The 16,593-nt window shown below is 39.2% G+C and overlaps 1 protein-coding gene across 3 annotated transcripts in view; it reads right to left on the minus strand.

The window, feature by feature from the left end:
• Positions 1-16,593, minus strand: part of PICALM (phosphatidylinositol binding clathrin assembly protein) — a 73,022-nt gene that overhangs the window by 18,065 nt on the left and 38,364 nt on the right. For all 3 annotated transcript variants that reach the window (XM_065678846.1, XM_065678844.1, XM_065678845.1), the window contains exons 6-12: positions 16,163-16,274; positions 14,766-14,872; positions 13,538-13,579; positions 12,742-12,827; positions 11,409-11,532; positions 10,933-11,069; positions 8,652-8,752 (exon numbers count right to left, since the gene is read on the minus strand). In XM_065678846.1, coding sequence (XP_065534918.1) covers positions 8,652-8,752; positions 10,933-11,069; positions 11,409-11,532; positions 12,742-12,827; positions 13,538-13,579; positions 14,766-14,872; positions 16,163-16,274 — 709 coding nt within the window. The remainder of the gene's footprint in view (positions 1-8,651; positions 8,753-10,932; positions 11,070-11,408; positions 11,533-12,741; positions 12,828-13,537; positions 13,580-14,765; positions 14,873-16,162; positions 16,275-16,593) is intronic.

Genomic DNA, 16,593 nt, shown 5'->3' on the forward strand with positions numbered 1-16,593 from the left:
CGGTGTACTTCTTGTTAAAAGCAAATGGAAGAGCACATAGCAAAACATGGGAAGCAGTAATGTGATAGGGAGTAAATAATCAACAAACCAAAATGAGTATCTTTAGGACAAGTATATACCGTCAAGTTGTAACAAGCCATTTCAGAGACTCTGAACTGCGGGTAGGAATTCCTTTGATGGGATGTCCTGCAACTCTTAAAACCGTGCCTGTACCAATAGAAAACTTGATTTACAATAGCTCCTATTTTTCTTTAGGGAAACAGCCTTAACTGAAACAAGCTGAGTTTCCTGCTCTCACAGTTTAGGAAGTTTCAAGCTTTACAAAGCTAACAAGATGAGACAAGCCAGAAGACAAAACAATACACAGGTCTCCTTTGAATCAGCCTCTGAATGAGATCAAATCCTACCCCAGTATCAACCACCAGCCCAGGGCATTTCCTCTGAAAATGGATGTTTTGAAAGGTGCAAAGGTCAGTATTTTAGTGGAGTTCCTTTGAGAGAACAGACCAAGACTTGACAGAAACTAATCCTGCTTTTTGGGTATGGAACAAAGGGAACAGAGTCATACACAGTATTTAACCTTTCGTTAGATGACTCTAGCTAATTTCTATTCAAAGACTCTAAACCAAAATGTGACTTTACAGTGCTTTTAAGAACTAACTCTTCCAGAAACCATTTACTGAAGGTATTCCTAAACCTTGTATAGCAATAATGTTGACACTCCCTATTCACCCTGGTTTAGATAGATCATCATCTGCCATAGCCCACAGCCTGTCCAGCAGCTGTCAAAATGGCATTCCAGAATCAGCACCAGTACTGGGTCACTGTACAGATGTTACACAGCTGCACAAATGATTAGGCTGTAATTTAATGCAGCAGATACTTCTTTCTCATGTTGTGTTGTACAGCTTCATGCTACTTTAGTGCACTGTTTAAGAGTGATATAACAACAAAAACACCATAAGCAGCAAGAACATCCCAATCCCTTTGCCTTAAAAACAAAGGGACAGAGGAAGATAGGAAGGTACTTTTAACATGCAGGTTGTTTGTGTGGTACATAGCAACATATAAGCTATAAGAAATTCTGAAATGGAGAGATACTCATTTCATGTTTAGACTAAATAAGCCTTAGTTTAGCATTAACTGAAAAAACAGGTACCATTTGTGACAATGCACCTTGCACAAGCACACGAATGAAAGCTGGAGCCACTATAATAATGCACTTCTGTAGCCAATAACATGCCTACTAGTTCTAGGCACACAACACATCCACACTCCTGTGTTTGTGGAAAGGCTGTATCCCATTACCTACCTCCAAATAGACCAGCTACAGAAGAAGGCTCATTGCGGAAATGAGAAGCATTAGGGTAAGCTTGAGGACCACAAAAAGAGTCTGATAAGGCGTATCACACAAGAGAGAAAGCCAGGAAAGGAGAAGAGGGAGAGTTACAGAAAGAGAAGCAAGATACACTGTTCATCTGCTATTCAAAAACCTCATTTCAGGTCAGTCTATTAAATCTACATATACACTGATAACATAGAACCAATGGAATGAAATCAATACACATCACACATACAGCGAGAAACAGATTTACATTTATCTATAACACAAAAGGGGAAAGCATGGTTTCAAAGTTACAGCTATATTAGGATAAATACCTTTCTTTTAAAGCAAATGCCATCTTTTACACCCATGAAAGGAATGAGTGTAAAAGCTTCAAGGCATTTTTCTTATACCTGAAGTATAAGGACACAGCCCAATAGTAGATTCATATTTGGTTGCCACAAAGGGATTTAGTTGAGTAAACGGATTGTAATGATCTAAAGAACCAGAAAGAGTTATTTTAAATCCACATTCACTTTGTTGCAGCACCTTGTTTGTGCTATAGCTAAAACTGCAGTTATATATCATACGTGTGTCTATCAGGAGGTCACACTTTGGTTCTAGATGTATCTTCAGAGAATGAGACACTGGAAGGGAATGCAATGCACCAATGCCATCCATCTCCAGTGACTTCAGGGCTCCCATGTGCTGAACACTACAAAACCGAGCGAGTGCCACAAAACCCCTCCAGGCTGCCTATTCCCAACCTTTTGTATGACTGCAGAACAAATCATGGAGAGGAAACTGATCTGACTGAACAATAACCTTACTAAACCCAGCTGTATTTCAAATAATCATTCTATATTAGCCTCTAGAATGTAACTGACAGTTTATTATGCAGTAGTACCACCTTACAGTACTTATACTGCTGCCTCAGCCAACTAAACCTCCCTGGGAATTGTGTAGAGAAGTTCACAACAACAGTTCTTGTGCTTGATCTTGCTTCTCTTTTCCCTAACCAAACACAAGCTAGGGAACGTGCTCATCAAGGTGACAAAATATAGAGGGCATGAATGTCTCTAAAGAGAGCCCTTGGTTAGCCCTTGCTAACAAGTACCAGAGATCATAGAATAGTTTGGGTTGGAAGAGATCCTCAAAGCTCATCCAGCCCAACATCACTGCAATGAGCAGGGACATCTTCAACTATATCAGGTTGCCCAGACTGGCCTTGAATGCCTCCAGGTATGGTGCATCCAGCTCCTCTCTGGGCAGCCTGTGCCAGTGTTTTACAATGTCATTGTAAAGAACTTTTTCCTCACATCCAGCCTGACTTTCCCCGCTTCTAATTTAAAACCATCACCTCTCATCCTATTGAAACAGGCCTTGCTAAAAAGTCTCTCCCCATCTATGTTACAGGCCTTTTTTAAGAACTGAAAGGCCACAGTAAGGTGTGTCTCCAACATCTTCTCTTCTCTAGGCTGTACAACCCTAACTCTCAGCCTCTCTTCATAGGAGAAGTGCTCCAACCCTCTGATCACTTTTGTGGCCCTCCTCTCTAACACATCCACATCTTTCCTGTACTAAGGACTCCAGAGCTGGATGCTTCAGGTACTTCAGGTGGGGTCTCATCAGAGCAGAGCAGATAAAGATCTCTTTGTTATAAGAGTCTAGATTCTTGTGTGATCAATTCTAGTGGGGTTCAACCAGCAAAAAGCCAGCCTGTGGTGCAGCACAATTACCTTTAGATGGGGCTTTGCTGAAAAACAGAACTGACATGCAAGTAATTGATTTTTAGTCTGTGAAAGCCAACTTAATTCTTCATATTGAAAAGTAATCAAATCACTATGCAGCTGCACCAGCAGAAATGTTAGGAGGATTTCTTATACAACAGCCACGCTGAATCACCTCCAAAGGAAGATTTCAACAGGTTTAAAGAGGTGAATCATTAGTTTATTGCCTTGTAGGCAAAGGGTTTGAGGAGACCACGCACCAGAATATGCATGGTTTTATTGGTTTTGTTAATGTCAGCACAACTTGGGGGGAAAACGTCCACTTTCAAACCCATCAGATTAAGCTCCTATGTTAAAAAGCCTAAAAGCAACATTTTAACCTAAGGAACAAAGTAGCAGCGTTTTCTTTTCCTTCTCAGGCACGTATTTTACCTCAAAACTCCTATGCATAGAACCACAGTCAAACAGCTGCTCTAACTAGAACTAAGTTACTTTACATCAGGTAGAATCCCATTTAGGCAGCCAAGAAAGGATTTTAACCCCATTTTTGTGGCACAGTTACTAAATCATAGCACAAAATCAGCCCCAAATGACCAGCTTTCAGTTTCTGAAAGGCCCCACCAATCCGGTTTAGAAACTGAAATAATGTTAGTTTTGTTTTAGGAAATAGGAAATTAGTTTAAAATGGTACTTTACCAACAAACATTTCATGTGTGGGTGTCCTACTGGTGAAAGTAGATACCTCAGAAGACACAGACAGATGAGCAGCATCGTTAGTTTTTGTAAGGAAAGGATTTAGGTTTGGAATGGCATCATCAACACTATCAACAGTAGCAGAAAAAGGATCTGTTCAATTCCAGAGAGCAAGAGAAAGAAGAAAAGGGAGATGAATTTAGTTACATGCTGCTTCCTAGGTATAGAAGAATAAGAGTTAGGAGGAGTCTAGGAAGTACAGCTGTTTCCTGACACCCCTACCCTTGGGATGACCTGGTTTCCATTTTCAAGGTGTCCAGAATTACCCGTTCTCCGCTCAAGAAAAATACTACAGGTATTAGTTACACATTTCCTTTTTTGCTTTCTAGTTAATACCGCCTTTGTCTTATAAGCTGTACTTCTTCCCGAGTGTGTTTTGTACTGGAAATTAGTATGTTATTCCTCTTTAAATACACTCACTTGGTTCACTAAGTCATATCCTGACACTTGCAATGAATTCTCTGGAGGAGAGACTGCTTCTCAGCGCAACAGAAGCCCAGGTGCAAAGCAAGGATTCGATGCAATACCATGCTGAGGATAGCTTTAAAATCTGAACAAACAAACCCAACAGAGCTGCATTTTCTCTTTCTTCAAACTGTGTTTATGGACTTTGCTGTTGTTACTGGGCATTATAACATTTTCAAGAGCTATGAATATGCCAAGGTAGCGTGTGGGACTAAAGCACTTTCTGTACTACCTGGGGCATCACCAAGTAACAAGCTTGTTGTAGATGTAAAAGGAGGCAAAATCCTGTGAGCAGTGATGAGGAAAATGTTCCTTATTAAAAAGCTGTTAGACCATACTGGGGGATGAAGAAAACACAGATGTAGGAGAGCCACATCCCAAGGCATATAGGAGAGTTACAAGTTCTCCTGAGGATGGATACAGCTGCCAAGCTAAAATACTCCTGCACTCCAGAATCCAACAGTTAAGCAGGATACAAAAGGCAGCTACAATACCTGTTGACAGAAGGAGCTGTGGTTTAGCTGTCTGGCATTAAAGCACACAGATCCCTGATGGAAAACTCAAGAACTCACTAGTGAGATAAGCAAGATGATGGTTTGGGTTGGAAGGGACCTTAAAGCTCATCCAGTTCCAACCCCCTGCCATGGGCAGGGACAACTTCCACTAGAGCAGGTTGCTCCAAGCCCCATTCAACCTGGTCTTGAACACTGCCAGGGATGGGGCAGCCACAGCTTCTCTGGTGCCTCACCATCCTCACAGGAGTTATTTTCTTTCCCTGAATATGACCTCCCAATTCTTAGCTCTGAATCCCACAGAATCTGCTTGATAACATACAGCTTTAGGTTAATCCAAGTGCTAAAGAAAATGAAATTTTCAGACCAGAACTGCATTATTCTTTGCAGGCTTAACATACTCTTTGATTTTCTGCAAGCTCAAGATACCTTAGTAAGACCTGACTTCTCTCCCAGATTGCTTGGCTCCATTGTAAGAATGAGCAAAGTACCTTAAAAGGCCTTTTCCTAAATCATTCAGTCTGTAAAAAGACAGCGTCCAACACTGAATAAAGGATAAGTGGAATAAGCTGTAAGAGTATCTGTAAGAGACAATACAAAGTTTTGTATTGCTGTCATATGTTTCAGATGGTAATGCTACCACCCAATCCACTCGTGAGCATTTCAACAAGTCACCTAAACCCGAGTCCTTGCTTCTGAAATCACTGCTTAAAACCACTGTCTGCTTTGAATGCTATTCTCAAAGCTGTAGAATAAACAGAACTGACAATCAACCAGGTCAGATTATCTTTTCATCAGCTCCTGCTTGCTTTTTCTGTTGCTGCTTCACATTCTTCTGATTCTCCCTGTTCTCTTTGTAATTGGAAAGAATCCAAAGAAGTAGTGTGGAAATAACAATACTAATCAGACCATGATAATGAACTAATACATTGGTTTTGCTTCTGAAGTACTAACTGATAGCTGGCAAATATAGCAGACACAGCTTGAATGGTCTCCGAACAACCCCAATAAACAGCTCAGATATAATAACATAAAAGAAGCCAAGAAGGACAAAGAAGTTTTACCCAGATTTGTTTGAAACTACTGTCAAGTGGAATTATTTCACACATGCACTCAACAGGAAAATTACTACATACTACTTCTGCTCACAAATCCAAGGCTGTGTACGGAGTTCCATGTGTTTTGATTAGTAAGACAATGCAATACAACTTCACGTTATCACGATCATCTCAGAAATGTCATCTGTTCTCAGACTCTTTGCTCATCTGCCTCACTGTGACTCTCATTCAGCGTGTTCAATCTTGCCCAAGCCTCAAACTTGCCAATGCTATGAAAACGGTAACTGAAAATTCACTGGGTTTGGGTAATTTCTATCCTTGTTTATTCAGCTTCCAAAAATCGCTGTCTCTCCTTACGGCAGCACCTCAATGTTTCTAAAGCCCAATTTCATCCTTGAATGCACATGGCAGCTGCTGGTGTCAATGGAATTGCTCTGCACCTTCAGGCTATCATTAGGCATTAATAATTCAGGTGCATTTAAAACAGTAATTTGAATTTTGCAAACCTCGACCTTTAAGTTATCCCACCAGAAGTATTTTACCTGAGAGAACAACGACAAAGGCTTTTCAGTGGCACCTCTTACAATTTGAGAAAAGGAAAGTGAAAACATACAGTTACAGAACCCATTCTCTGGGAGTTTTTACCCTTGTGAGCTTTAACAGCTTTGGAAGCACGAGGCAAACACAATGCTTTTGGAACAGTTTACCCTTTTATAACAGACCTAAGAGCTGCTGCATAAAGTGTTTAACAGTAACTGATTTTAGCCCATTGCAAGTCATAGCTGGTTTGATGTTCTGTTCTCAAAGTCACCATATACACCAAATACAAACAACATGATGTCAGAAAATTACCTAAGGGAGGGATGCTGGGCACTGGGTAGAGCACAGGACTGGAAATAGTTCAGGTTCCATTCTTGGCTCTGCCACTGATTTGCTGTATGACTTCAGACAAGTCAGTTAACCACTCAGATTTCCCCATCTGTAAAATGTGGAAAGCACTTCTTATCTACCTCACCTGTGTGAAGTGAGTGGTCATGTCTACAAGGCTGAAGAGATTTGGTTTTGGTTTGATGAAAATAACACAAAAATGGTGATTCCAGAAGTTTTAGCCTAAAATTTCAGCAGATTCTTCACAGTTAATGAGGTCTGAGAAGTATTCAGGTATGTGCCAATAGTAAGCAGATAGATCATTGACTGTTACTGAAGACTTTTGCCAGGAGTAACACAACATTGAACCAACACAGACCTTCAGACTCAGGTTCATAAAGAAACACTAGATTGTGATGCGACCTTTGAGAGGAAAGTAATTCCCCTTTTATCTCTCACCCATGAAACAAATAGAAGCTGAAACAAAAGATGCTTCCAGAAAGCAAACAAGATGAGCCAAGACATTTTTCTCCATTTCTAAAATCAAAGCCTATTAAGCACTGAGATTTGTATGCGTAACTCAATATGCTCCTCACTGCATCTCTCAAAAGATGCTCTGCTCAGCAAAACTAAAGGACAAGTAAACTACTTGATTTATTCTGAAGCTCCCACTTACATTAGCGTTGCCTCCATCACTCAAAACTGTGTTATTTCCCTACAAACAAATGCAAGAAGATGCACAAAACACACAGTACACACAGCAGAAGTAAATAGGAAAGTAGAATACATACACTGCTTATTATGAAGCTGTATTAGATGACTGGAAAGATGATTAGGGAAAGCTATAGCTCAGAACAAGGAACAGTGAAGTTAAATTTCCAAACAGGATCATTCTGATGCCCACAAAACTTTCTGAAGCAGCAACTCCCAATTTTTCACATCATAAAAGAAAGCATCTGTTTTATAAAGAAACATAACCCGGAAAGAGCCACATAGTTCACAAGTTGACTAATTTATTAAGTGTTATTTATGCAGAAAAGTAAAAAGAAATATCTTCATAAGAGATTTTTAATCCCCCACCAGTATAACCAATGGTGCGGGAAGGCAATGTTACCTAGATCAGAAGTATTCTGGAACACTGCAGAGCAGCAAAGAGAAAACCAGCTTTGAGTAAATGACTAAATGCTCTAACATTCAAACTGATCTTGAAGTAACATGACTTTCTAGAATGCTCTTCCTTACCTCCTCCATTTAAAGACTTGCGTGTATCAATATGATAATCTAATGTCTCAGTCCATCCTTGCAACTGGGCACAACAATAATTTGGGTGTTCAGAGCAAAGAGTTCCATATAAATTCTGTCTCTTCTAGACATCCAACCACAGTTCTGTGCTAATTTGCCTTTGTAGGTAAGTGAAATACAGCACAGAATTTGTAAAGAGGTGCTTTGCTTTGTTTTCAATAACTAACTCCAGCTTTTCTTTCCTTCTATGCATAGCTGTCAACTGCCTCCTATCAGGCCTCCTCCAAATCGTGCTTATTTTCACTGCAAATTTGATTGAACATTAGACAAAGTTTAAAATGCATATTAGAAAATTCAAGTTCCCATGTGTGCAATGTGGGGTATACGGCAGACCTCACCGAACTGACTTGTCATAGCTAAGGGTCTGTACCTTGCTATATGACTCATGAATACAGAGCTGGTCCACAATTAAAGTAACTTTGCTACTAAGAACTCTCATATTCATATTTTCTGTAATCACCAGATGCTGCATTAGTTTAATCCATACCCAGATTTCACTTTTTCTGCTCCCTTCATCCACTTGTAGCTTGTCTTTGCAAGATCTCTGTTTTTAAGAAAGAAACAGCTCACAGCCTAGGGCAAACATTTACAGGGACAGGGCCATAGCAATTGGAACATTAACCAGATTCAGAGCTCTTACCTCCCCAGGTAGTTCCTACTTGTGGAGCAGCAGAGACAGGATGTACAGATGGTTGAAAAGTTGGCTGCAAATCAAGCAGATCATTTGGCAGCTTTGAAGTGCTACAAAGATAAATACAACTGTTTGAACTACATCAGTTTTCAATACAAGGCAAATGCTAGTGATTGTCAGTGGCGAGGAAAGCTTTATTACAGAGTGGTTGTTACAGAATGAACTTTGAACTAAGCCCAAATCAGAAAGTCTGGTGGATTTCCTATTTTTCAGTTCTGTAGAAAACCATTAATAAAGCCACTAAAGTTCTATGTTTTGCCAGGTGAATTTTGTCAAAGGTGTCTAAGACATAAAGACAACCAGTCTTCGCATCTTCCTCTCAGTCCAACAATGGGGCTAGAGCATGCTATGTTCAGCAACCTTCAGCAACTTATAAACAACCTCATGAAAGCCCTGCACTATGGCAAAGGCAGACTGAGAATGAACTCTAATGGGCTGCATCACCAAATCTTACACCTAAATTCCACAACTCCCATCTTCCCACTATCAACCCGTGGTGAGAAACTGGCTTACATCTACTAAGGAACTTCGGGGAAGGCAAAATAAAAGAAACCTTGAAACACTTGATCACACAGAGTCATGTGAGTGACAACTCATTTAGATGCACATTTTAAACTATTCAAAAACAAACATCCATGTGATGTTCTTAGGTCTCAGTTTGTTGTCTTTATACAACTGCTGTAGTGACTTCAAGAGCCAAACAGGAACAGTAAAATTCATCCTCTTGCAGCAAGTTAATTCCATATTTTGGTTTTGTCTTGGAAAAAGCAAAAAAGTATAAAAATGAGTACTGGTGTTCACCCAGAACTTTTCGTCACACAAAATGAACCAAAATGCACATAAAGCTGCTAGTGTGTACAGGAGCTAAGTTACTGTGGCATCCAAGCATCACTGAAAATGAGATTGGCACCAAGGTTTAAAGGCTAGTAGTGACATCCTAGACCTCTCTATATTCTCTTGCTGACCCAATCACTTGTATCATTCAGTTTTTACTATTTCATTTCCACAGTGATTTGACCTGCATTTTGCCACTACTGCTTCTAGTAAAAAGCATCATGGTCTGGCACAGTCCTGTAACATCAGCAGCAGAACCAAGATAATTTTCAAGGTAAAGCTTGTTCAAGTTAGTAATAGGGATTAATTGGACACGTTGCGTCTAATAGCAAGCAAATGAACTCATGACTCAGCATATCCCCTGCGTGGCAGCTCCTGCTATAAAATCTGCTCTTTGCTCATAGCAGTCATACTGCCAGCAACTGAATTCAAACATGAAGACAAACTAGCATTTGTTCTTTCATAAGAAAACGCTCTTGTCTTCACTATGTAGCATTTCTGGCTGTTTGAAGAAGCTTTATCAGATGCTTCCATGCTTCAGACCTCTTAAGAAGCAAGATCAGATATTCAAGTTACGAGTTCAAAGCATACACTTATTTCAAGGATTTCTGGCCTCTAAAAACCAATTTGAAAGAACATCTTTTTCCAAGGAAGTCTTTCAGTTACCAACACTGACATTCTCTAGCTCCTTATATGTGATTCAGCTATTTTCCATGTATTGGTGTCAAGTAATTTCCTACAGTAGCTTTGTAATGGGGAAAGAAGGCTGTCACAGTGCTGACTACTTTAAAAAGAACAACAGTTTTTTAGGTGAGCTCTAACAGAGCAACTAAGTAACTATTCAGGTTCAGGATCACACTCAAAGCAAAAATATGCCTTCAGAGAACTACTGCCTTCTATTCTGATAAAAGCACTGTACCTTCTGCAACTGCTTGATTTGACAGGTATTTTACACAATGAAAATCACACCCTTACTCACACCAACAGTTCCTGCTAGTCAAAGACGAGGATTAGCGTACAGGGAGCACTCTTGCACTATCTTTGCAAGTCCTTGCAGACAGAGATGTCCCAGATAGAACTTAAGACTGCAAAACCTGCCTTTCTTCTTTCAAACCCTGTTTCAGGCTTTCCTTTCTCTGACAAACAACCACAAACATTTGTTACCGTTCTACTTTCAAAGATCTAGAACTGCAACATGAAATTCAGTATCATCTTTTTTGATCCCCCAAACTGAACTCCTATTTGGCTTTTCCCAAATGAACGTGTAAGGTTCAACACTGTAAGATAGCACATCACTAAGGTATCTATACCCAATCAATGTACATTCTACAGCAGAAACACAGAGGAACCACTAGCTGCAGTGCAATCCACAGTGAAGCACCACCATTAAGCATACCTGTTGGAAGAGCTAGGGGTAGAAAAAACATCAATGGCTGGTGTAGTCATTACGCTTCCTGCTGCAGTCGACACAGGAGAAGCTGCAGTTGTTAAAAAGGTATGAGGTTTCTTTGCAAGTTCTTTTAGACGTTGCTCCTGTTGGGAAAGTGAGCTGGCATAAGAAATCCACAAACAGCATTTGTGTATCTGACCTCGGAGGTGAGTAAAGCTTTTTATTTATCCCCCACACTAGTGACAGCTACTTATAGTTACAAGAGTCAGTGGTGCCACCAGTCCTTCAGAAACCATTTCAGCAACACCCCCCTCCACAAATTATATGCTGTAGGTACATAAGACTGTACTTCCTGCACTTGCCAACAGTACATATTCAGTATTAACAACTCTGGTTTTATCCTCTGCTCCTTTAAGAATCCTGTCAAGCTATCAACTAGAACACGGATAAAGCATTTTCAATTTAAAACTCTGTAAGCTTACCTTTAAAGCTTTTAAGCGAGCCTGTTCTTCCTCTAATGCAGCTTGTTTTTCCCTTTCATCTACTTTTGTAAGGAACAGGTCCGTGTTTGCAAGGGAAGACACTGCATCGAAAAGAGTGATAGCCCTAAAGTAATTGGACAGGAGAAAAGCTGGCTGTTAATAGGTGACACGTGACAGGAACACCTAGAGAACTCCTCGCTGGCATCCACCCAGTCTCCTCCTTAACTCCTTATAACATTGGTTATATCTTACATGTACAATATGAAGTGGTAAATTTAAATAAGATACAGCATATGAACTGCAAAATGAAAATGCCTAGAAATCATGTTATCTACTCTTCTACACTGGATTGGGGATTTTCCCCCTTAAGTATTTCCCCTCCAAACTGCATCACAGAATCATGTTTGAAGCCTTTGCTCTTTCTCTATTTGCCTAAAATGGCATTATTTATAGACATGTGGGAATATCCGATAATCTGGGCTCCAATTCAAACTGTTGTTAATTCAAACAGGTTTAGTTAAGTGACTATCCATACACCTAGCATATCCCAGAGGAAAAGTTTGCAATCTATCATCATGTTTAAGAGTGTGCAAAAAAGATCTGAAAGAAGTTTTAAAACAAACTAAATCTTACAACAGGAAGCAAGTATTCTGACAAGTAGCCGACAAAATGGGGCTCACCACTAATATTGTCACTGCTATAAGGAGAACATATAAAATATTACTGCCTTACTTTCTGAACATGCATTAAAGAAATGCTTTTTAATTTTGCAGGTCTTCCCCCCTATATTAAGCTTTTTAAAATTTAAACAATGAAGTTGCCTGGAGGGCTCCTGTAGAGTGCACTTTGTGTTTCAGCAAGCCCTCAAAATCAGTGAGTACCTTTTACTATATGCACTGTGGCTTTAATCCCCAATTACTTTAAAAATCCATTCTTAATGTATGGACTTCTGGAAGCACTTTCTTGCTTTTGACAGAAAAGGGTTAAAGTTAAGATATTAAGAGTCTAAATGTGCCATACCTTACAGAGTGTAATTATTAACATAAAATTAACATTTGCAGGCAGCAAACAGACAAAGAACTTAGTTTCTCCTCAGAACTTTAATATTAGATGTTAAAAGTATACTACTACATGATGCATATAGTATACTACTACAGCAAGTGATTGCAGTTCCTCAGATTCTAGTTCTGTTGACCTGGAAGAAGCTACTCAGCAAAAGATGTAACAACTTGCATTTCTATCATACAATGTCTTCAATATAGCCTACATAAACCTTAGTTTATAATGGATTTAACATTCAAATCAATGTTTAAAAGGACAAGGGCATAAGCACCTGATTGCAGCTGTGCAATCTTTGATTTTCTTCCCTTCTAGAGAAGCTAAATGTTGTTCCAAAGCATCAAGAAGGCTACTCGGTGCCTGCAAAGAGAGACATTCAGGAACAGACTTGAAGAATCTAAGGCGAAGAAAATCAGTAGTTAAAAGACTTTGAGAGAATGCAACTGTAGGGTGACTGGTACAATGGCTCAGGATACTTATAACACATCGTGGCATCCTGCACATATTGGATTACTTAAAATACCAGGTGATGTACTCTCCTCACTACATTACTCTGTCATAATGACTCACCAGTAGGTATTGAAATATGTCAAGAGATGTTAAAATCAACAGCTGGGAAGCAGCAAGCAGACAATCGGAAGCAGTCAGTAGTTCAAGAGGCACTAAAGGAAATTGTACCTAAAGTCATTTCTATGTACACACTCTGCAAGCCTTCACAATGATTTAAGTGGGCATTTAACCAAAAGCAAGCTTGCTAAAAACCACAGCTTCCTAATATCATGTAAAAGCCTCATTATGTGAACTCACAGATATTAATTATGTCCTCAAGCACAATAGAAATAAGGTTGTCTTAAAACTCAGACTATGACAGAAATGATCTAGAACATTTTCCAATAGATCACTGCATATAAAAGCCAGGCTCTGCCAGGGTTTGGATTTAATCACAAACTTGGAAATAACTTGGTGACAACACACATAAAAAAGCATAAGAGCCAAACCATAATGCCAAGTTCTTCTGATTATGCAACCCCAGACAGACATGTACTGGCAAGCATAATAGGTTTATCTACCTGTGAGAGATCTGGTATGTCTCCTCTGTCAATTCCAACTTGCTGTAATAAAACAAATGAGCAAAATGAACCGGTTTGCTTTTGTTAAAGGCAGAGATGCTTAAAAATCAAACAACATTAACATGGTGTAAAAGGCACAAAGCTGTCCATACACATTTAAAATCTCCACAGTCTGAACTCTACAATAGTTAGTTATAACAAATTCTTCTGTTAAATGTATACACATCTGAAGTAGGCATGTTACAGATTTTAACAGATACCGCCTTAAAATAAACCAGTAAGAATCAAGTGTTTCAGAGTTCTAAGGCTAAAGAAGTTTGCCTATCCCACCATTTTTATGGCAATCTCTCAGACCTACTGATCCAGAGCATATATTTGCTGAAACAAAGCACCTTCAAAGTTCTGTGAAGCAGCTGTTTTCTAAAATGCAGATCAAACTTAAGATGTTCTGCAACAGGATATATTGTTATGACAGACAGATTAATACTCTCAACTGAAGATAGTATCTCTGATAGAGACACTGTGTCAGGACAGACCCTGAGCCAAGCTTTATGGCTTGATTAAGAGATATATGAATAATGAAGGAAAGCAAAACAAGAACAGAAGCACACTTCAGAGGAGGAATTCCATACTATTACTATATTAATTCAGCAACATTTCAGAACCAAGAATGCAACAGAGTAACTATAGTTAAAAAAGAAACCACAATACAGTATTTTGCAAGGTAACAGCTTTTCCCCCTGTGAACACACCTGTAGCCAAGAAATCTTTAAAAGAACACTCCCATGTTCGTTCACTTCCCTCAATTTCTTATTTATGAGTGGTTATTTCATCTAAAACCTATGGCAGAATTGCAAGTTTCCAACTAGAATACAGCTAGAATCATAAAAAGCAGCAAATTACCATGATGTGAGTTCCTTCAAAGCAAAGCTATTCCTCAAAGAAAGCTCACAATTATTAGGTAGCCAAGGACATTTTGCAATGCATATTTATATATCTCCATCAGATAAAACACTAATTATTTTGCACTCAGGTTTTCAATACAGCCCTCAAATGAACTAATCACCAGAGTAGAGGCTGATGAGGTAGCCCTTGATGGAACTGCAATTAGGCTGGAAGGAAAGAATATCTGCTTTATGAGAAGATGAGCACTTTTATAAGCTATTCCAAATACAAGGCATGATATTGGTTTATATATTGACTTAAATATTGGCTAACTGCCATTTACCTCTGCAACTTTAAGGAACTCTGAGATCCGTGTCATTCTAGTGAGGAACTTCTTGTATATATCAAGGCCTTCTTTGCACTGGTTCTTTTTCATATCAAAGTATTTTTCTACAAAGAGTGAGAATACTTGCATTAAATAAGAAACCATGCATTCTGCAAAGGATATGCGAAGTCAAAGCATATAAACCAAGACAAACTGAAAACAGCCTGCAGATCTGTTTGATTATGTTAACTGCAGAGGTCACTATGCCTAACTTGCACCAAGTGACAGAAGCTCCATCGAGCACAAGCTAATGCTCACATGCATGCACACACCTTACCTTGCAGGTACTAGATCTCACAAAAGCATAACCACCCTGAAGAGGACAATCAAATTTAAGAATAGGTCACCCAAGGAAATGCAAATTCATCATCTTGGTTGAAATAAGGCAATTTTAAAATCTGGCAGTCAGACATCTACTCTGTTCCAGTGACCACATATCAGGCAAGATTTGGATGTTTTCTGCCAGACTGATGCCTCATTATAATGTGGTCTACAACGAGGTGCAATTTATTACAAAACTGAAAGCAAGAGGGTCCCACTCTCCTTGAATTAACACCTTCAAGGCCTGTTTCTGTATTAAGTTTCACTCCAAATGTGAATGAAAGCAACTGCATGCTGATTCTTACTGAGGGAAGAGAAGTAGACAAGGGCTTCAGACTGCCAGGCTTCAGACTGTCCTTTACTGACTAGTTCTGGGTTTTGCTTTCCGTTTTGCAAGCACAGGGTAATACCAGCAATCAGGCAGCTTGCTCCAATCACAGAATACAACCAAACCAAGCAAACCAACAGTTTACTTTCAAATTTAGGCTCCCCTGCATCTCTGGTGTGTGCAAGTGAAAGGGCCTGAACCCTGAGTTTGCAATTCCCCTTAAAATAGAAGATATGCTCTAGAAACAGAAACCAACTAATCATTAAAATCAAGCAACATTCATACTTCAACAGCCAAGCAATCACAGATGGTGTGACTGCAAATTTGTAACTGACCATAGCTTCTTCCACTTAAAAAGAAACAAAACCTGATCTTGTCCCTTAAAGGAATAAAAGCCCATCAATATCATGATTCAGGTTTGCAAGCACTTCAATGAGACAACAAAAAGAAGGAACAACAAACCCACAATAAAGCAGTGCAAGTGAAGAAAATCATGACTTGGCTTCACTTTCACAAGTTTACCCATCCCTGTGTACAGTGCAATTGGACAGAGAAAGACTTGGAAATACTGCTGTTATTTCCAATTCAGATTTATTCTGATGTTTCATAATAAGACTATTTCAACTTCTCAGAATTGCAGCTCTTTGCAATTGTTTACTGAGCATCCTCCCCAGAGTTTAATGTTGCAGAAAACAGTTATATTTACCTAAGAGGTTAATAATCCCTTCATTATATGCCGCAAACAGTCTAATGGCATCTTTGAAGAGGAGCATGAAGGCAGCATTAATTACACCATTTGTAAGTTCATTGCTATTGACCTAGGAAGATCAGAAAACAAAGTTAATTTAACTGGATTGATCTCTTATTGGAAAACTTCTAGTTGAACTCCAATTCTCTATCCCAAGGCATGCTTTCCATTCATTTCATGGGCTATTAGTGGAAAGTAGCAGCACAGCACATCAGAGGACCAAATCAAATCATTCTGGCACATATGTTTGCTAACTGATGTTAACTAACTAGAAGACAGAGGGCAGAAATAACCAACTTTTAAATGAACAAACAATTCTTACATAGTAAGAATACAGAACAAACACTAACTTAGCATGAGGTACTCTCTCCAGTGAGCAAATACTTGTT

The sequence above is a fragment of the Lathamus discolor genome, chromosome 4, assembly GCF_037157495.1.
Source record: "Lathamus discolor isolate bLatDis1 chromosome 4, bLatDis1.hap1, whole genome shotgun sequence".
NCBI lineage: Eukaryota > Metazoa > Chordata > Aves > Psittaciformes > Psittacidae > Lathamus > Lathamus discolor.